This window comes from Cygnus olor, chromosome 2, assembly GCF_009769625.2.
Source record: "Cygnus olor isolate bCygOlo1 chromosome 2, bCygOlo1.pri.v2, whole genome shotgun sequence".
Taxonomy (NCBI): Eukaryota; Metazoa; Chordata; class Aves; order Anseriformes; family Anatidae; genus Cygnus; species Cygnus olor.
The window spans coordinates 96,579,441-96,601,254 of record NC_049170.1 but is presented as its reverse complement, the minus strand read 5'-3'; the positions used below and the strand labels follow the sequence as shown (position 1 = coordinate 96,601,254).

At 35.9% G+C, this 21,814-nt stretch overlaps 1 protein-coding gene across 4 annotated transcripts in view; it reads left to right on the top strand.

Annotated features, from left to right (window-relative positions):
* Positions 1–21,814, top strand: part of INVS (inversin) — a 93,505-nt gene that overhangs the window by 57,887 nt on the left and 13,804 nt on the right. For all 4 annotated transcript variants that reach the window (XM_040549401.1, XM_040549400.1, XM_040549402.1 and 1 more), the window contains 6 exons: positions 1,258–1,429; positions 6,296–6,451; positions 7,958–8,187; positions 9,777–9,883; positions 13,138–13,350; positions 21,037–21,338. In XM_040549401.1, coding sequence (XP_040405335.1) covers positions 1,258–1,429; positions 6,296–6,451; positions 7,958–8,187; positions 9,777–9,883; positions 13,138–13,350; positions 21,037–21,338 — 1,180 coding nt within the window. The remainder of the gene's footprint in view (positions 1–1,257; positions 1,430–6,295; positions 6,452–7,957; positions 8,188–9,776; positions 9,884–13,137; positions 13,351–21,036; positions 21,339–21,814) is intronic.

The window sequence follows — 21,814 nt, the reverse complement described above, 5'->3', positions numbered from 1 at the left end:
TGGTAGTTCAGATATGGACCCAAATTCACAAAGATGTTAAGATCTTAGATCACATTAACATAAAGGAGAAATTTCTTACTTCTTTGGAGGGATGAAATTATAAATACTAATTAAAAAAAATCAACTGATCAGTTGGACTTAGCCTCTTAAACACCTTCATGATTCTAGCTTAAGCATTTGAGCCAGGGCTTTATTATAGCCAAGAAATTCTCATCCTACACAGGGCAGTGATGGAGCTCTTTTGTGGTCACATGAAGGAAAGGATAAAATAGTGCTAACACTAAAATTTAAAAAAAAAAATCTTATAAAATAATAAATCCCACTTTTTTCAGATTTCAGTCATCACTATTAATAGGTGTTTACCAACTGTTAGATACACAGCATTTGTAAGCCATTAGATAGAAAAGGAAAAACCTTCCCCCAATTCTTTTTCTTCCAGCAGTGATTACCTTACCCTTACTGTACTATGAGACTTATTAAGAATTTAGCAGAAGGCTAAGAAGGTAGATTTGTTTGCTGAGAGCTTAACACAAACACAGCATTTGAAGAAATAATTATTTAAATCAATCTCTTTAATTTAAAGAGAGATTTTAGTCTGACGTTTACATTGGAAAGTCTCAAGTGGACACAAGTGTAAAGAATTTCTTAATTATTTTTTTTTACTTACAACATTTCAGTAATTAGTAATGTAATATAATTGAATATTAGGAAATGTGTCTGTGTTTCTCCTAAAGTCCTGTTTTTTTGGTTTGTTTGTTTGTTTGTTTTTTGTTTTTTTGAATGGTCAGACTTCGAGAGTTAAGCAAGCTAAAGGATTTGCACGTGTAGTCATTTTCAGGTTTAAAGCAAAAAAAATACGGCAGAGAAGTATTATGAAGGAAAATTATTTTAGCATCTTAACATTGCAGTAATATCGTGATAAGCCAATAATATTTTTCCCATTCCCCATAGCTTTCTTCACAATGATAGCAGTGTCTTTCACTTCCTTATGATGAACACATGATATTTGACACTAAAAAGAAAAGAATGTAAAATGAATGACAGTGTTAAACTCACAGTTAAAGATGTGGCTATGAATGTTGAAGAGGAAAAGGGCGTAGTAGAAAATAAAATGCTTCTGTTGATCTATTAGTCTATATAAACATAAAAAGGAAAAAGGAAGCTTTGATTTGCTTCATAAACAGCCAAATGAGACACAATAGTTTCTTCTTGTTACAGATTCCTTTTAATGTTAATTTCAATAGTATGTCTTTTCAGGAAACAGTTGAAGTATTTTTGAAACATCCTTCTGTAAAAGATGACTCAGATCTTGAGGGAAGAACATCCTTCATGTGGGCAGCTGGGAAAGGCAGTGACGATGTCATTAGGACTATGCTGAATTTGAAACTGGATATTGATATCAATATGACAGACAAATATGCTGGCACAGGTAAGTTGCCTTTCAGTAAAGAGCCACTGGATGTTTCCAGTTAGTGTGATTTCCACCAAATAATGTTAGCATCTATAGTAATCTTTTCCTAGATACATTGCTTAATCCTCAAAATATTTCTGCATTAGTTTAATTACATATGTGACTTACATCTTTGCCTTATTGTGGGAACGAAACAAACTGTGTCTGTGCGGATTGGACCGGTTCATTTAAAACACAGCAAGAAGAGGATATGTATTGTTGTGTTGCTATTTAGTAGATCTCTGATCATGGGAAAGGAAGAGCTATTCTGTATTTTGAAGAATAAAATGAAATGTAATTACATAAAAAGCTCTCCCTGAAAATGCCTGTTAAAAACCTCTATTTATTTGTCATTGTTAACCTTGAAACAATATACAACAACCTAACCAGTGAAGAGGCTGAACTATCATCATGAAAATTATTAAATACACATAGCTATGTGTAGAGATAGCGTACTAAAGAGAGCTATTGCACTTCTTTTGTCCAGTCAAGAGGTTAAACTTGATAATGCCCAAGTTTATCACACTATTGTCAGCCCAAAGCAAAAGATAAGTATACAACACAGTGTTTCAGAATTCAAACACACAAGTCATGAAATTCCAAATTTCCAATAGCAAATGTAAATTCATCTCTTTTAAGGAAAAAAATGTGGTAGAAACATTGTATCTATGTAGTACAGTCAGCCAAAAACAGAGTAACAGTTCTGACAGGGATATGGGTGTTGACGGATATGTATTTTCAACAATGTTGGAAATAAAAGTAGAAGTAGTGGAGACATACAGTGTGCTGATGACATCCGAACAGAAAAAAAAAAGAGGAGTATGGGTATATTGGGCATAAATTTGTAGCAGCAGTCTGTAGGAGTAACCTGTGTGAGAGGAGTCATGATCTGCCCTGTACCAGTCACAGCCAGGTCACAAATTTAGAAGTTAAGTGCAGAAATGTATACTTATGCATAATAACTACTAAAATGTTAGCCACACTGATAGAGCACATACTTGTGAATAATACAGTTGAAGACGCTTTCCTGTGTGGACAGTGTTTCTCCTAAAAAGAAAACTAAATCATAAATGTGCAATCAGAGCAAACAAGAATGTGCATTGTAAGATTTGTTTAAATGAATGTTAACATCCTTGTTTTAAAGTGTACTCAGGTGGCATTATCTTGGCTTCACACACACAAACCAGACCAAGCTGCATGCTTAGGTTTAGAGAACTTTCAGTGACAATGTATCCTAAGCAAGAAAAAAAACCAGCAAGTTTAACAGCTTTTCTCTTTTCAGATTACCCTTATGGTTTCTATTATTGAATTACATAAAATTGTAAATAAGTGCAATGTCAGAGTTGCATGGTTCAGCATTTGAAAAACAGCAAGTAAGAATATTACTTGCAATTTGAAATGTTTACTTCCTTTGGCTTTAGGGTGGTCTTTACGCTGTGAAATACAGTTATTATAAAGTTCTATTTAAAAATCTGAATTTTTGCTTTCCTTACAAACTAGCACACCAAAGATCACTCTTTTCAAGTTATGATGGGTTATAATTTTTGTCTTAAAAAGGGTGACAGATAATATCTCTAAAATCTCAGCCTTTGTGTCTGATGACTTTACAAACTACATACTCTACCATTTTATTTTTGTTTCATCTTTTAGAAGTCCTGCCTGGTTCTGTTCCTTTGTGACAGGTCCCTTTTAAATGCCTAAGAGTATTTCGGACCTTAAAGAGCAGTAACGTTGTAGTTGCTGTGTGCAAAACCTCCTTATAAAGGGGCTTGCTCTTTGCAGACACTAGTCAGAGTCCGTGCTGCTGAAATTACTCGGTTGAGGATTTCATGCTTGAATAACTCAGGTGGTTGGTTGTATTATCCTTGAGTCTTACACCTTTTGTAGCAGTGATGTGTAATCACTTTCTAATCTTGATTTTGTTGTCGGGCTTTTAATCCAAGGAAATTAATGGATTTTCCATTTACTTGAAACTGCCGTTGTGCAGAGCCCACTAATAGTCTTAAAGTTCAGAGCTTTGCCATTCTTTGCTTGCTGTCAAGCAATCTGAATTTCACTATTGTGCAAATATGTGCGGTAGCATGAACTTTATTATAGTGAGCTGTAAACCTACAAGGAAGCCCAGGGCTAAATCGCCTTCTGAATGCAGACCTGATTTTTTTCTGAAGATTCCGAATCCTCCCCAAGTTTTGGCGAGGGCAAAGTAGCATTGTATTCTAACAGGAAACCATGTAGTAATAGAAAACAACGTACATGCCCCTGTGCCTGGGATACAGTTGCTGAGGAGAGTTCAAGTTTGTGTTTTGCTGACTTCTGTGCCCAGACCCGGTTAAGCCCAGTTATATTACTGCGTTAACGTAGCTTTCTGCATTTACTTCAAAAGAGCAAGCTCTCCATTCAGCTCAGAGCTTCGAGAGAGCAGCAAGGCTCTCCTTATTGTGTAGGAGAATGACACCAAGGGAAAGGAATTTCACTGTTCTCGGAGAGCAGCGCTGCAGGAGCATTACAGGGGCAGCTTTATAGCTCTGCCGTCACTGCGTACAATGGTGAGAGCTCTGTCTGTCGGCTCAACAACGGTCCTATTGTGAGCAGCTGGCCGAGGAATCTCTTCAGTCACCGTGACTCCATCACAGAAAATTTGGCTTACAAGAAAATATTGAGCACAAAGTGCGAAACGAGATGCCTGCGTCAGAATGAGTGATCGAGGGGAAGGACCGGCCAAGCTGACACAGCAGCTCTTTTTCTATTGTATTGTTATACACACCCCATGTGTCATCTGACTGAGTGCTTTACTGCCTTTGGTTTCATAAGAAGTGCAGTACAAAAACCAGAACCTAAAGTTTATGGTGAGGTCAGGACATGAAAACCGGGCCCATCCAAATTGTATGAAGCAGCAGGGATCTCATTCCTGTCAAATTTCTACTTATAGCCACCCACTTGCCTAGCTAGCGCAGATCTTGCGGCTTACAGATATTTTTCGGGAATGTGATGAATGCCCCCGTGTCCTTTTTTTTTTTTTTTTTTTTTGAACATTAGTACCATCCTAACAACAGCATTTCCATTATTAAGGCAGCACAACTCGTATTGTCTCAGGCCGTGACCCCATTTCTTGTAGGAAGTGCCTCATTTGTCTGTACCACAACTCCAGTTCCTATCACTGATTTTGAGAATCTGTGTTTTAAGGCAGTGCAATCCTGCTAGATTTGCTTCACTGTCATTATGAACAATCTGCATGTTTTAGCATCTGTGTAACAGGTTATGCCAGGCTACTGTTTCATAAGCTGCTTGAAGCAGCATCAGTGGCAAACAGTGGCAGGCAAATACAAAAAGCCTGGCAGTTTGATAGCCTGGCTAAAGTTCAAGAAGCAATTCCTTCTGACTCTGGCCTTTGTGGTGTGCCTTTCTGTAATGCCTCTACTGGATCCTGACCCTGCCTGTTTTAACATTAAACAAGTAGAAACATGTAGGCGCTGTTTACAGCCCCGCATCGTGCTCCTTTGAGCAGATTGAATTCTCACCAGGTTCAAGTATTTGTGAAATTTCATAGGGAAATAAGAAAGCACAGCACAAAATGATGTGCGATTTATGAATTGCACATTTTTGCATTTTCATTCTATATTACTTGTATTTTGTCATCTATGAAATAATTTAGATGTGAGGCAGCGTACCTCTGAAAATGTAGATTATTTTATTCAATTGCTGACTGTAGGAAATAATCCAAAGCATTTTGAAATCAATTCGTAAGTGAAATCACCAATACATGTCCTCCATTTGCTTGGAATCTCATTGCTATCTGTAGTTTGCCTTTCTTTCAGAAAGAACCCTGAACTGGTTGTACTGGCATTTCAGCATTCTCCTCAACTGCAGGTGACAGTGCCAGCAGGATGCTGTGTTAGGAACTCCAGTCATAAGACACCATGTCTTTGCCTCTGTGGTCTTACTCCGCTAATGTAGCTCTGTGTTATTCGTTGGTTTGGATTCGGTGAAATCTGCGTACTTTCAAAGATGAGAAGACAAAAATGCGGAAGAGTAGGAGTCTGCAAAATTAATTAGCCTAGTTTTACATAGTTATTTAATTAATTATTAATTAATATATAAATAAATAAAATAATTATTTTAATTAATTAGCCTAGTTTTTTATACAACTGAACTTCATAAACTGTAAGGGTGAGAGGAAATGTACTGTCTGGTTTGTCCAATATCTTTTTCTCTTTTCTAAAGGAAGCAAAGAGTTGCAGATACTGTGTGAGATGTAATGACTTTCCACCTAATTTTGTGTAAAATTTTCTCCAAGTAATTCTGAAAAAAAAGCAGGGGGATGAACAGCTAGGTTGTTATCTGGAGTTAGTTTTAATTGAGACAGCTTTGCTTGTTTGAAAGAAAAAATGGCACTTTCAAGAAGACGTTGAAGAAATAATGAAAGCTTTATTTCTTTGGAAATGAGCAATTTCATGTCCATTGGGGTAATGCAATAAATGCCACGGAACAGAGGCAGAAGTAGATCATATGATCTCTTAATTTTTTAAGCAAAAGCTGGTAAATGTCCACAGTCATCAATATAACCCAGTTTTGCTGCTGTTGAGGTTAAAATTCCTATTTGTGCAAGTTAAAAACATGTCTCAGAGCTAACAGCTTTTCTGCTTATTGTGCTCTATTGCTTGTATGACGAGGAAACATGGGTTGTGATTGCCTGTCACTTGTTATGATTCTTCAGTTTCTTACAGTTGAAAAGCAGCTTTTTCCACCAAAATAATCAAAGTTATTTTTTAATTTGACCGTTCTAATTGCGAACCTCCAAAGCTCATGGTATGGTGATTTCTTTTTCTTACTGCTTTATTCTTTCAGCATTACACGCTGCTGCGCTTTCTGGCCATGTCAGCACAGTGAAATTGCTGTTGGAACATAATGCACAGGTGGATGCTTTGGATGTCATGAAACACACTCCACTTTTCCGAGCCTGTGAGATGGGACACAAAGAAGTGATACAAACGCTCATTAAAGGTCAGCTGTTAAAAAATTTACAAACCTGTTCAGAATTTTGATGTTCCTTTATGTCTGGCTGTGGAATTAATGGCATTGCAGAGCAAGAATGGAGGTAGAAAATTACTCCTCTAAAGAAAGTATTGTCTGTAAGTATGCTTTGTGGAACAGTATTAGTAAATAAAAGAAATTTTCAGAGCAATGTGCGAAAGGGCTAGAAGAGTTTCTAAACTTTCAAAACAGGGGTAGTTCTTTCCACAGCTTTTTTTTGTTCAAGCCTGTTCAAGTACATTCTAGTCTCTCAACCACGTCTTCCCCTGACAAGTCATTGTTTTGGTATTTTTTTCTTCTTTTTATTTTTTCTTTCAATAAATAAGACCACATAAAGCTTTCTCTATGTCAGACATCACTTTTAGTTGTCTTTGGAAACTTTTCAACTATTTAAATGAATGCTTATTTTTAATTAAAGTAGTTATCAAAAATCCTAAATCATTAGTATTTTCCCACAATTGGATTTTAGAAACAGTATTTTAATTGTAAACAGAAATGAGACTTAATAATGCACACAATTTTAGATAATTGTAAAAGCTCTGCTGAACTGTACAAAATAGGGTGAAAAAACAGTGGTATCTTAGATGCAAAATTCTTTCGTTTTAACCTCACAGAAAAGTTTGATGTAGGCTAGAAGCAGTCTCCCTCCTACTGGAGATAGTATCCCATTTATTGTCAGGTGAAGTATGCAGACTAACAAATTACAAGTTTTCTGTCAAACGACTTTTCTTAAAAGTTTGGTTTCCTTTGTTAACTGCTGCACTTTAACTTCCTGTTAAGCTCTTCCTCCAACCCCATATGCCATATAACTTTTGATGCAAGAAGCTCGGTTATCAGAATCCAAGTTATGATTAATTAATTATTTTATGATACAGACAGTCATTGTTGATGGCTAGTTTGAGTTTAGGTAATTGTGGAGTTTTATTTTTGTAATGACTTTTTGCATCTTACAAGAACACAGAGAAATTAATTATCTGCATAAAAGAGTCTTAGCATGCTTGAATTAAAAAAAAAAAAAAAAAACAAAAAACTTTTTTAAAGTCATTCTTACACCGTGAATATTTTATCTTTTTATTCTATAGTGTATGCTTTAGAGATTTAAAAAGGGGTTACATTTGATGTCTAGTTATCAGAAGTGATTGTCATCAAGAAATTTAAGTTTTACTAAAATTAATAGGCCTAGAACATAAAATAGCTAGATTTTTCAAGGCTGTTTGACAACTCTCAAGTTTCTAAAGCATCTGAGAGGATCTCAAAAGCTTATGAAGCTGTTAGTTTACTGACCCTCACTGAAATTATTTCATTGCCAATTCATTTTGGTTTAGGTTTTGAGTTTAGATAATAATGTTAATGGTACATTCAGAAGTATTTCTCTGAATTGCCAGTCTACCAGAAAGTTGCTGTTGAACATCAACATAGTCTTTGTTTTCTCTTCGTTCAAAATTTTCTTGTTCAAAAATTGATTTGTTGTTACAGGAGGAGCAAGAGTAGATTTGGTTGACCAAGATGGCCATTCACCCCTTCACTGGGCAGCCCTTGGAGGAAATGCTGATGTGTGCCAAATCTTGATAGAAAATAAAATCAACCCTAATGTGCAGGATTATGCAGGTAGAACACCTCTGCAGTGTGCTGCATATGGAGGTTACATTAACTGCATGGTAGTGTTGCTGGAAAATAACGCAGATCCAAATATTCAGGATAAAGAGGTATGTTGTTGTTCATGAGGCTATTTCATTAACTTAAGAATAACTATAAATTTAAAGATCATTCTCTTCTCTGGGACATAGAAGCATTTTTGCTGCTGTTTATCATGAAATTAAATGCATCCTGATGTAATTTTCCCATGGCTTCACTTCTAAAGTCTTGAATGAAAAATAATAGTTTAATATGCAGCATGAATTGAAGACACACTTTTCCTTTATCATTTTTTTCTTTGCCTTATCAAAGTGTGATCTTTATGACGAGTCATTTTAAGCATCTTATTTCTTCACTTTTAATGTTCCTTATTGACAAGTGATATAAGAAAGTGATTTTATAGTCTGTAGTGTGTTTCTTCAGCATGTATTAGTGAGGTAGAGCAAGTAAGATATTGCAAGTGAGATTATAGAACTTCTTCAATTGTTTATGTGTGTACCTCTTCCAGGGGAAAATAATAAATAAATAAATAAAGGCACCAATGGTTTGTTTATATGTTCTTGTGCCATTGTTCAAGCAGTAAGTGGAATTAGGAGCCAGGATAATTGTGCAACATAGAACAGATTTCTTTGTTATTTGACATTATTTCTCTGAAGTCAGTAGAACTTCATCAATCAAAAGAATTTCACCCAATTTATTAAACTTTTCTTTAGTTATTCATTATAGGGCATGAATAATTCCAGGTAATGGAAAAGTGTTTTTTCTTATGAGTTCTCCAGAGTATTCTGGGAATGTTTTCCAAACCTGCTACCAGCTTCATAAGGCATCAGCCTGAATACAGGTGCCCACATAGCTCCAGGCCACTTTTTCACGCAGAGACACTACAGGATGCCCTACAGCACTTGGGATTCATAGACCAGCTTGTTAGCACTGGACTCAGAACGTTTTTTTATGTTTTTCCATGATACCCAGTCTTCTAGCCTATTTCCTAAATTTGGAGTTCAGAAAAGCAAGATGCAGACACAAGAGGCGTGCCCTAGAAGTGAAGTGGAATACCTATGTTTTGTCGATAATAACAGACCTCAAGGTATTCATACTGTGATTCTGTGATCCCAGTCCCGAGAATGGTGATAGTGGTTGTACAGAGTGCAGCCAGTGTACTGTACAGTGAGCGTATTGTGAGTTGGACTTCTGCTTCATGTGAGAGAAGTCACAACTGGAGTCTTTCTTTCTGTGTTTGCCCGAGCTGATAAGCTTTCCCTGAACTTCATCAGATTTTGATTTTTGTAATAATTCTCTCAGTCTTGTCAGAGTATTTTGGATCAACCTAGAAAACAGTCTGAATTACAAAGGTTGCTGAGAGCTGCTTCAGACCAGGGCAGCATAGCTGCAAAGGAATCACCCACAGGGCTAGTCTCCTAATGCTAATTTTCAGCTACTTTATGTAAAAAAAGCACTAGTTTAGCAATCTAGTTTACAAAGAAAAAAGTAGGTGATTTCATTTTTAAATGATGTACTCTTTTATTTTAACAAGTGAGTTTATTTAGAAGATCTGCTTGTCCTTCATGTCCAGAAAAGCATTGAATTACAGTACGATTTGTAACTTATATTGTGGTGTGATAGAGTTTGGGAATAATTTTTTTTTCTTTTTTTTCTATAGGGAAGAACTGCTTTACACTGGCTCTGTAACAATGGCTACCTTGATGCTATAAAGTTACTGCTTGGTTTTGATGCTTTCCCTAATCATATGGAGAACAGGGAGGAAAGGTATTACTTGTCTGAATGTGTTACTTTCTAATTTAGCGTAAGTGCTACTTACTGATTTAAATGTTTAAAGTTCAGATATTTTCACAGAATCATGGTCTTCCTTGTATGTAAAAGGAATGCTATAATCTTGAGCTTCAATTTCTAATGTGAAAAATCTCTTCTTTAAGTAAGACATTGCAAGTGTAAACTTCAACTGTTTATACTTTTGAACATTGAGTTTATGGATTTCTACGTTCTAGTCTCATTTCAAATATTAAGGATGTTTTTCATTTATATGAAGTTGACAATGGATATGGAAAAATGAAAAGGCATTTCCGCTACTGTTCGCATAGATTGGAATTTTTCTGTTTGATGGGAATACACTATGAAGAAAGAAAATGGGAGAAGTGTAATGTTACATTTTAAAATGGTGATTACAAATTACCTGGTGATTGACTGTATTCTAAAGGCCTGATTTAAAAAAAAATCTTCCTATAATCATAAAGAGGCAGTACATTTACACCTCTTTTCTTTGTCTTTCATTGACACGTAAATAATAGTTTTTTAAAAGTGATTTGGGTTGTGGAGTTCAAATTGGTCACCTGACCATGAAGATAATTAGTGTTAGCAGAAATTTGTAATGCTTTTTTAGAGGAGATGACCTCATCATAATCATAAATAAAATTATGATCAGCATGTCATATACATTTGAATATTTCAACATTTTAAATGATTTAAATACTTTTAAGCCCCATATTTTAGTGCTAAGCTTGAAACTTCCTTGGTTATCCCAGTTTTTAATTGCTTTTTTTCCCTCATCATTTTTCCTTTGTTCTCTGCTCTAACCACTCAGATCTCTTTTCCTTTTCTATGTATTCTCATTTTTTTAGTGAGAAACACAAATGAAAGCTTTAAGTAGTTCCTAATTAAGTAGTGCCAATACTCTCTCTAGTAATTTTTGATAGAAAATTAAATAAACAGCTGTAGTTAAATTACTCTTAATAAGTACAATTAAAAGCCAATATTTTGCTAGAAAGGAGCCTGTTCTTTTCCTTACATTGCTGGAATGTACTGATGATATTCAACTATCAGAAAAAGACCTTAGCTGTGGTGTTACTATAGTCATTTAGTTAGTATCTATTTTTGTTTCTCTTCTGGCATTCATGTATGTTCTTATGTATAAACCTAGATTACTCAAAATATAACTAGCAGTATTCCAAATGTCAGCTCTTAAGCACTAGTCCATGTGCAGAACAAAGCATATCCCCAATATTTTGAGATGAATCAGTCTTTAATTTTCCAAAACACACATATTTTATGTATAGAAATTGCACAATTGCCTCTTAGTAGACACCTACAAAACCTTGTTTTATTAAAACCAGTTTTAAAACAGCAGAAGTTTGGATAGTGGAAAAGAAAGTCAAGTGTTGTAAGAGAGAGTAATAACGACCTGGTGGATATGGTTCATCTAATTGGATGAAATTGCTTTTTCACTGAGTAACAGTTTCACAAAATAGTGATTTTTTTTTTCCAATATGCCTACAGAAAGAAGCTTCTCTTGATGTTCTTAGAGTGCAGTATGAGATACTAGTTCAAGATTCAAACCTAGCAGTTAAAACTAAATCGGCTTGTGAAAAGATAGAGCTGAGATTTCATCTAAGATTTTAAGTTGCCCAGTTTCTTGCATGTGTGTAATCAAGTGCTAGTCTGAAGGGTGGTAAGTTTGTTGTTGTTTTTTGCATTCGGTAATCCAACTGTATGTCCTGGATGCATCGTGTGATGCCAGGCTAGCTTGACCAGCTTAATGCTAGATTACGTGTAACAGTTGATGGCCGATGTCTTCTCTGTGTGTTTTACTGTGAAGCCAGCTTGATTAAAAAGCTATCTGCTTTAGAGATTAAAAAAAAAATCCAATGGAAAAGAAAATTTGTAATAGCCTTTGGACTGACACAACAGATTAATGGGTTGTTGTGAGAAGTGTCCATGAGCAGCCTTGAATGGGTAGTGTCCAGTTACACAAACCCCTATTCGGATTTGATTGAGTGCTTTTTACTTTCTAAGGTAGTTCAAATGGAGTCAGAGAATCCGTGTTTAAGAATATGGGTCTGCATGACTGGGATCCATAATATTGTCTTGGTACATACATATTAGCAGCATAAAGCTTACTTCAATATCTTTTGTACCTGTAAAGTAAAATATTCAAAACCAGCTATACTTTAAAAACGTGTTTTTCTGAAATGAAGCCATTTCTGAAGTACCCAGTCCTGGGTTATCAAAAAATCTGTCTTTCTTTAAATGCTATCAACACACCTTGACATACAGATTTTCGTGTTATGTCATTGTCTTTATTCCTGTAGACACTTCAGTTCAGATACTGTTAATCCTTCCATCAAATCATTGCTGGGTGGCAAGTCCAATTGTGCTCTCTCTGTCTGTTTTTCTTTGCTTACCAGTTTTGTGTCCTAGCAAGTTACCATCAAGAAGAACCCTAATTTTCACAATTATATGCGTTGACACTTACTGCTTGAAGATCTTGCGTTATATGGTCTTGATTGTGGTTTGTGACTGATAATTTTCATTCACTAAATATCTTTGCCTAATGTTTCAGTGTTGGTGAGGGAGGCAGGCATATTTTGCTTCCCTATCGACAGTAGAAATTGGAGGAATTTTTTTTCAAAAGTGCTTAGGCAACTTTGACACTATTAAAAAGCAAAGGGATTTAATACTTTTATCACCTGCATCAATTTGAAAGCAGACTTAAGTCTTTCTAGTGCTTCTTAAAAAAAATGTTATTCGTTAATGCAGATTTAATACTCTTGCTGGCCAGCTCTGCTGTCCTCAGTCATTGTTATAGAAGCTAAGCCAGATTCAACAGTAAATCTTCAGAACTTAAATGCATATGTAAATAACACAAAATATATTTTAACTTGCTTTTTTACTTAGATGATCTTTCTATATGTGAACCTTAATAACTTCTTTCAGATTGTTTGCTTAAAGTAGTTACTCCTGTGGCTTTGGAGGATTTGGGTCTGGCACCTAATATTGTCTACCGCCCACCAAGTTAGGAAACTAAAATAAGCCTTAAACATGATCATGGTATGCACAACGAGCAAAACAGGAAAATAATACTTAAAATAAGAACAATAGCCTACTGAAAACACTGCTTAAGTAGTCTTCATACTAGAAGTTGCCTTATTCAGGATGAATCTCGTAACATGAATGCACATTATATTAGGAATCTAGTTCAGTGATGATTGCCGTGTTCTTTTTTTCAGGTACACACCACTTGATTATGCCTTGCTTGGGGAACACCATGAAGTGATTCAGTTCATGTTAGAACATGGAGCTCTGTCTATAGCTGCTATACAGGACATTGCGGCTTTCAAAATTCAGGCTGTCTATAAAGGATATAAAGTTAGAAAGGCTTTTCAAGAGAGGAAGAATCTCCTAATGAAACACGAACAGCTGAGAAAAGATGCTGCTGCCAAGTAAGTCTGAGACTTGAAATATCCTCTAGCAAATAGACATTTACTGTAAATTTATGTATATTAGTGTATGATTTTATCCATTACTCATCATCACTTACTGTTCCTCTTACTAAAATTCATGAAACTTGCAAGCATATAATGGATTTTTTTTTGCATAATACTGTGATGAAAACTGTTTTTCAGGCAATCCCAAATTAAATAAGAATGTTTATATAATGTTCATGAACAAGGCAAAATACCAAACGTCAGGAAACTAGCATATTAGAATCATTATCTTTAGCTAATATTCTGTATGATGATAGAAAGTTTTGGAAAACATTTATCACTCTAAAGTAGTGAAAATAATTATTGACCTGGCAGATCTTTGATAACAGTTTTGAAAAGAAATTAATAAGTAGATGAAAATGAATGAGATGTACTTGGAAAAGCCCAATTAAATAAGGCTTAACTAACCGTTTCATAGGGGAGGCTGTGCTTTTCTAGCAAACTGAACTCCTTCCAGATTTTATTTGTAACTTTTATCTTGGCAGTATCATACACTGCAGTTAGATTTTATGCACTTGACCATTACCATGAAATCATTAGATTAGATTATAGATAACTAACATATGCAGTTCAAATAGTTATTTGTAAGATGTGTAGATTCTGATTGAGTTTCTGCTCTATTTAATTGAAACAATGGTAGCAAAGTGATGTAATTCTAAAATACAAAATTACAGAAATGATCATCAGAATGCTTTAGTTGGTTGATCTGTATCCTTAAGGTCCACAACATGAATAAGAACAAATTAGCACATGGTTTCTCTTAAAGAGATTTGATTCTGGAATGAAAAACGTAACAGTCTGAAAATAGTTCTATTTTTTTTTTATTATTTCTGTAAAAAGAGGTCATATGAACGAAGAGACAACATAATCACTGAACATAGAGGGTTTTTTCTTGTATCTGTGTATCATAGACAAATCAGCTGCAGCTATATTTCAAATTAATTAGTTTGCTCTGCATGAGTGGCCAGTCTGACCTTCACTGGCTTTGAGTGCTACTACCATATTGGTTAATACTTGTTAACGCCCATTGAGAATCAAAGCTAGAAATACCAGATAACTAATCTCTCGCTCACATCTTTAGCTCCTAAAGTTGTAACTTGCAGCGCTCCTACTGCTGCACTTTCCGAAGTTGGTACAAGTCAGACCCATGCATGGAGAAGCTGCCTTTGAAAATATTCTGAATATCTTATACATTTCTTTTTAATTTGGAGAACTCAGCTTCTTGCTGTGTGATCACAACTGACTTTACCAATTTGAGGTATTTATATTCTTTGTGATGACAGTCATTTTTAGAGGAATCTGTGATGCCCCATCCAGAAGATTAAACAAAAAGGGATTGCTTCATGGAAATTTGGGTGTGGTTTTTTCATTGTTTTCCTCTGTGAGTTTCTAAAGTACTTTCTGAAACTTACTAAGTTGTTGATTTGTTTGAAAACAATAGAAACAAAGTCTGTGTACCAAATACCATAAAAACAGAATTAAAATATAATTGGAGTATACAAGCAAATCAAGTTGACACATAAATTTTATTTAATTGCAATTTTATGATCTGTAATAAACTGGAGGGGACATTATGTTGTCATCATTCTGAATGTCCATCTGTGCAGTCCACAGTTAAACTTGGCCAGGGTGTTGTTACATCCAAACAATTAATATCCCTACTGGTGTTTAAAAATCTGCTCTCCAGATAAGAGTAGACATGTGCAAATCCAGAATAACGGTGAACTAGATTGAAAAAGAAACAAAACTAAAAACAACAAAAAAGCCTACTTTAGTGCATGAATTTAAACTTGTTTTGTAATACGTTCTTTTAGAGAGTCACACTTAACATAAATCAGCCCTAAATCTGCATGTTATTAATTAGCCTGTTCATTAAAAAAAAAAAGTTAACCACCATCCCATATTTGTATTATTTTCCTGTGAAGTTACATTCACTTTATTCAACGTCTGTGAAATATTTGTCTCTCCCAAGTTGCACAAACCTATAACAAAGAATTAGTATGTTATAGAATAAAAATTGGTGCAGGGCAAAACAACATGCACATTATTATGTCATTGAGCAAAGAGATGTATCAGGAGACCTGCTTGGTTAAGCAGAGGAGCTATGACAGAGATAAGAGGTGGAAGCAGTGACAGGCTTTGTGGAGAAGCCTAAAAACATCTCTTGGGCACATAGGGATGGTGTCAAGAAAGACAAAACTCAAACGGAGTTGAGACTGGCAAGGGATATCCCAGCTAATGAGCTGAGCTTCTGCCTCTACACTGACAGTAAGAGGCTGAGCAAGGAAAATGTGGGCCTGTTCTGAATGGTGTGGGTGATTTAGTGAGAGCAGACACAGATGAGGTGGAGGTACTCAAGGCCTTCCTGTCCTCAGTCTTCCCCAAGAAGGCTCCCAGGACTCTCTGCTTAGAGAATGGATCAGAAAGGAGGAGAGCTGCCAGCAATGACTGAGAATTAAGTGAGGGATTGCTTGAAAGAACTCAACCCAGGCAAGTTCATGGGACCAGATGAGCTGTGTCCAAGGTTGCTGAGCAAACTGACCCTTGAATATCTCAGAAGGGTCACAGAGATCCAGGAAAGTCCCCAATGACTGGAGGACAGCAAATGTTGCACCCAGCTTCAAAAAGGGCCGGAAGAACAATCTGGAGAACTACAGACTGGTTGGCCTCACTTCAGTCCCTAGGAAGCTCATAATAGTCATAAGCTGAAATGAGAAATTTTGACTGAAAATACGGGAAAAAAATTCACCATGAGGACAGTCAAGCAGTGGGACAGGTTTCCCAAAGAGTTGGTGCAGTCTCCATCCTTAAAGATTTTCAAGACCTTGCAGTATAAATCTGTGAACAACCTCATCTGACCTCATAAATGACCCTTCTTTGAGCAGAATGTTGGCCTTGATGTCTTCTGGAGATCCCTTCCAACATGTATTCCATATTGTGTTGAACCGATCAGGGAAGAAGCACTGCATTAGGACAGTAACTCAGAAAAGGAAGGACACATTTAAAAAATGGTCTGTAGCTCTACATAGAGGTAAAATGTTGGACTTCTAAATTTTTTCAGAAAGAAGCTTTTCTTTTAGAAAACCTGATCTTTAAGAAGATCATGTAAAGTGTTTAAAACATATTCAGAGGAAAAACAATAATCAGGATATTGGGGTTTGAAAGGGCTTCAGAACTCATTCATCAGTTTTTCACCTTCCTTTTGAATTTCTCAGAATAAGTTCCTGAAACCATACTTCTCTGTTTTTCCTAAGTCTTCTGAATTTGATTCTGACCAGTTGGAGGAAACTGCCTGAGAAGGTGAATATGAAAGGGAACTTGGATGAAAGTGAATAAGAGTAAATAAGTCATGATATTTAGGAAGAGAAGAACAGAAAGAAAATAGTTCAATTAAATAGCCTTCCATAGATTTAGAAGACTGTTCCTAGGGGCAAGAGAGTGCAAGTAGATTATGAGATCCTTCAAAAAACTGGTAGTAAGGCCTGCATGCTGAGTGAAGATAGAAAGTAGAGCAAGAGAGAAAATAATGAGCTTTTCAACAACCTGAAAAGGGAAAGCACATAGTGGAAAGTTTGTGCCATCGTCAAAAAATGCGGACAGAAATAAAATACAATGATAAAATTAGAAAAGCTGAGGTATAGAATACAAACAACTAGCAAGGGTTGTGACGTATCATAAGAAATCATTGTAAACATGCATTTTAGAAAGAGGCAAAAAAAGAGTTGGTCCACAGGTGATGGTAAGAAGACTGAAATGTTCTTTTTTTTTCTGTTTTTTTGCTGTAGTCTTCATTAGATGTCAAATTATGTTCAATAGCAAATGGAATTCATACTAGCAACAAAGGGTAGGAATGCAGGATGAAATACTGAAAGAACAATTTAGAGACTAATTGGATGAGGAAGATGCTTTCAGATCAGCTTGGCCTGATAAAATTCATCCTGGGATATATAGAAAACTAGCTGATATAATCATAAAAGGGTTACCTTTAAAACTTAAGGAGGACTGGTGGGACTACAGTATTTGTGAAATGAGCAGTGTCTACTTTCTCAAAGAGGAAAAGGAGAAGGCCCTATGAACTTCAGTACCAAGAATCACAGAATTATTGAGGTTGGGACGGATCTCTTGGGATCACCTAGTCCATCCCCACTCCTGCTCAAACAGAGTCAGCTAGACCAGGTGGCCAAGGACCATGTCCAGTCAGGTTTTGAATATGTCTGCAAATGGAGACTACAGAAACAATATGAGTTTGTGTATAGTTCCATATGTACCTGGAACATAACGAAATGAGAAGTAATGGCTGTCCTGACTTTGCTAAGAACAAATTATGTCAAACCAATGCAATTTTCCTTTGTGACAGATTAATGAGTTTTGTGGCCATGGAGAAAAAGTAGCTCTCATTAAGATTTGCCTAAAGTTTTCATACTTCCTCGTGTGTTGCTTTCATTAGCAAATCAGAGCAAAGTAGCTTGAATTAAACTGTAATTAGATAGGTGAAAAACTGCTTGGAAGAACGTATGCAGAGTAGTTCTTAATGGCTCAACCTTCAATTGGTGGAGGTATATATTGATTAGAATTTCAGATAAATCCAAGCTGGATCTCATACAATAGTGTTTTCACTTAAGAAGTAAAGCGTTAAATTTGCAAATGGTAGCAAGAAGGAGAAGACTAAGCACACTGAAGTCTGATTTAGAAATCAGACTGGTGTTAATACATATGAGAAATGACTGAATTAAAAATAAGAGGTCAGGTAAGGACAAATGCACACCTCTACACATTTTGTAAGGCCAATCAACACAGGAATACTTGGCAGTAATTAACTGGCTTTTTAACATTTTTGTTAAGGACTATCTGTTAAAAGGTCATAGTCGATCAGAAGCTGAACGTGTCATGAGTCAACAGTGCCATGCTTTTAAAAGCAACCATGCAAGATTGTATTAGCAGGAGATAGCTACTTACACAACATGAAACATAACTCCTCTTTGTCCAGATAAAGCCTCAGCAGTAGTAGGATCACAGTTGGAGATCTGTTTTCAGGTAGGATTTTTAAAGTAACTTCTTCTGCAAGGATAACTCTGTAAGTGCTCTCCAGGCACATGGATGTGTTCTAAACTTAAAACGTTCTCCACAGAGCAGATAGAAAAAACCAAATGGTTTTAATAGAATAGAAGAGGTTGAATTCATTTTAGCAGGATCAAAAAATCAAAGCATCTCTGTGTCTTCACAAATGGTTAAGGCTGAAACTGTTCTTTTTTGGATGCCAAAACCTGTTTCCACTGCATCACTTTTGTAATGAAGTATAAATTTAAGACTCTTAAGGACAAAATTCTGTTGCAGTTAAGGTGGACAATTTTGGCTTGCCAGGTATATTATCACTATCTAGCTGTAGTTGTCTAACGTTAGAGTCTGCATTTGGATCCTGTAGAGTTGCTGAAACCTCCTGAGAATGACTGAGAGCCCTTAAGTTAGAAACTTGTCTGCTTCCTTTACCTGTTCATGAAACCTACTCTCTTAATTGAGACTAGAGTAAAAATTGATTATTTTTTTATTATTATTTTGAAAACATCTTTCACTGTAAAACAAACTGTATTTGTGACTAAATAAAGCCAATCCCAAGGGGAGGTTTGTAAGTATTCAGGAAGCTTAATCAGCTAAGCTCTACTCTGACAATTAGGATGATGGCCTATGAATAGGGAACTTTGAAATCCCATCCTTTTATTTCATCAGTTTCATCTGAAAAATTATCACACAAATGAGCTTTAAACAAATCCCCTTTTACTTCTTCTCAACTTCCAGCCCTGTGTCATTTCCATAACTTTACAATTGGCATGTCGCTGATGTTAACGTTTTGAGCTAATCTGCTAGTCCAAAGAGTGCAGGCCACTGTCTTTCTTGTGTCACACAACCTGGCTCACACTTCCTTTTCTAATGCTGAGTGGAGGGTACCGGTAGTAGGCTGCTTGATTTGTGTGAAGAAGAGATAATGACTGTTCTGTGAATAGTAAGATCTGATTTATCAGATCAAATGGCAGAGTAATGGCAGTGAGATCCATACTGTACACGAGACAGGCATCCCCACGTAGTCTGTTTGTGGAATGCCGATATTATTTGAAACTAGCCCCTTTTTCCTTGCCACGGGGAATACTGAGCCTCAGGCTGCCAGGAGTGTATTTTTTAGATCAATTAACAGCTTTTCAGGTACAAAGTTCAACCAGCTTCTTCTGCGGGGCGTACTTCATGAGATAGTCCTGACAGATAAAGTTAAGGCTTCTCCCTGGCACATCACACTGAAATGACATACACTGGCATTGATGCGACTCGCAGGAACGGAGGATGGCATGCTGCATAACTAACCTGTCATATGCTGTGCTGTGAGCTAATGTGTCAACAGGCTGCAAACTATGTTGTAGCATTGGAAGCAAGTTAAAATACCAGGCAGCTACATGATACGACATTTACCAGCTGTCCATTCCAACAGGAAAAGTGTCACTTCGTCTCCTAACCAGTGCTTAATTTATAAAAACAAATTCAGTGGTAGGTAGATAGGTAACGTTTGCTACTTGTTATTGGGTTATTCTGCTTTGTAGGAAAAACAATTTAAAAGGTAAAGTGTAATGATGTTTCATTGTATTTCAAAATAGGCTGCAAAATTTTATTGAACAGATGTACCTTTCATAACCTTGTCCAAAATTCTTTTATATGTGTTTATATGCTATTTAAAAGATACGTGACTTTTTTCATTTTCAGAAATCAAATATAATGATCGTAATGGCAAAATATGTGCACGCAAGTTTTTAATTCTCATCTCATGTTTTCAGTATTTATCATTTGTATAATGTGTAATCCATTTATGTAAAATCATAGAATCACAGAACAGTTTGGGGTGGAAGGGACCTTAAGAACATCTAATTCCAACACCCCTACCAAGGCCAGGGATGCCACCCACTAGATCAAGTTTATTTAAAAATAAATTCTTTAATTATCTACCAATGCCAAGTATATACCAGCAAGTTAGCCCTATAGCTAATTTGCAGTTGGTTGGTAATTGTCTGTATTAGGTATTACATAGGTAAATAAGAAGAATAATTTTCAAACAGATGACATGTCTTTTATGAAGTTTTCTGATTTTCAAATAAATACAATGCATTGCATTACTATTTATATTAAAGCATGGTTCATTACTAATTCAAAGCATTCTTATTAGTATCATGTTTCTTGTTTTCTGACACCTTTTTCAAATCCTTCCACTGGTACTTTTTTTTTCCTTAGATTTAAAAAGAAAACTAATGTAAAGAGAAACTATGCTTTTTATTTTTGTATCTGCATTAAAAAAAAAAAAAAGCCTAAGTTACACAGTTTTAAATTAGGGGGTGTTTTAAAATCAGTTTTTACTGCTGCAAAGTGAATGGGAAGCTGGCTTCTAAGGACTTAGCCTTCATTAAGCTGTAGCTGCAAGTTAGTTGCTATTTTGGATCAAGCTAAGACCCTTCAATATAACAGGTCGCCCTTTCTCACAAAAAAAGATGTCATAGTCAAGATTTTGTTTTGTCAGTGTCAGGTTTCTAGAGATGAATGTGTTCAAGTTAGATACATGCTCCCAAAATTTTGTCTTTGGAATTCTTATGGTATTTACTATAATTACAGGAAACGTGAAGAAGAAAGTAAGAGAAAAGAAGCCAAGCTGCAGAAAGGAATGCAGAGCACGGAACAAAGTAAGTTTCGAGTACAACAGAATCCGGTGAATCGAGACAAAACAACCAGCATCCTGCAGTTGCCTAACAAACAACCTGATATACAGAGTAAGAGACCTCTCTCTCTCAGTGCTTCCCAAATTCAACCAGGGAGAAACAGTAGAGGTTCACCTAAAGCTTGTCACAGCAAAGGGACACCAAAGGATACTTGCCCATCTTCAGAGCCTCAGAGTGATGGTCATAAAATCAGGCAAGGTTTGTAATAATTTTTATTTGGTCTGATTATTCTTTTTGTCCACGTCTGGGGAAATTCATATGTAGGACCTGTTTTACTCTCTCATTTCTTGTTCTTTCATTATTTAAGCAATTCATATGGGATAGAGTTAGATACAGATTCCTGTTTGTGTGCGCTGTCAACTTAGGTAGTCAAAAATACTGATGTGCACGATAACATATCTACTTCTTCCATATTGAAAACAATTTACCTTTCAGTTATCAAGACCCTCTCTTGCCCAGTGCAAAATACCTGTGTTTGAAATATTTACATATGCCATGTTTACAGAAATACTCTTTTTTTTGTTATTGGAGTGATGCTAGGAAAGTTGACACAGGATCAACTCATGAAGTCCTTTGATCAGTTCTCATGAGGGTTTTTAATCAGTCCTCTTGTGACCAAAACTCGGATGGACTTCATCGGAAGTTTTACTGGAATTAAACATAAATGTAGATCC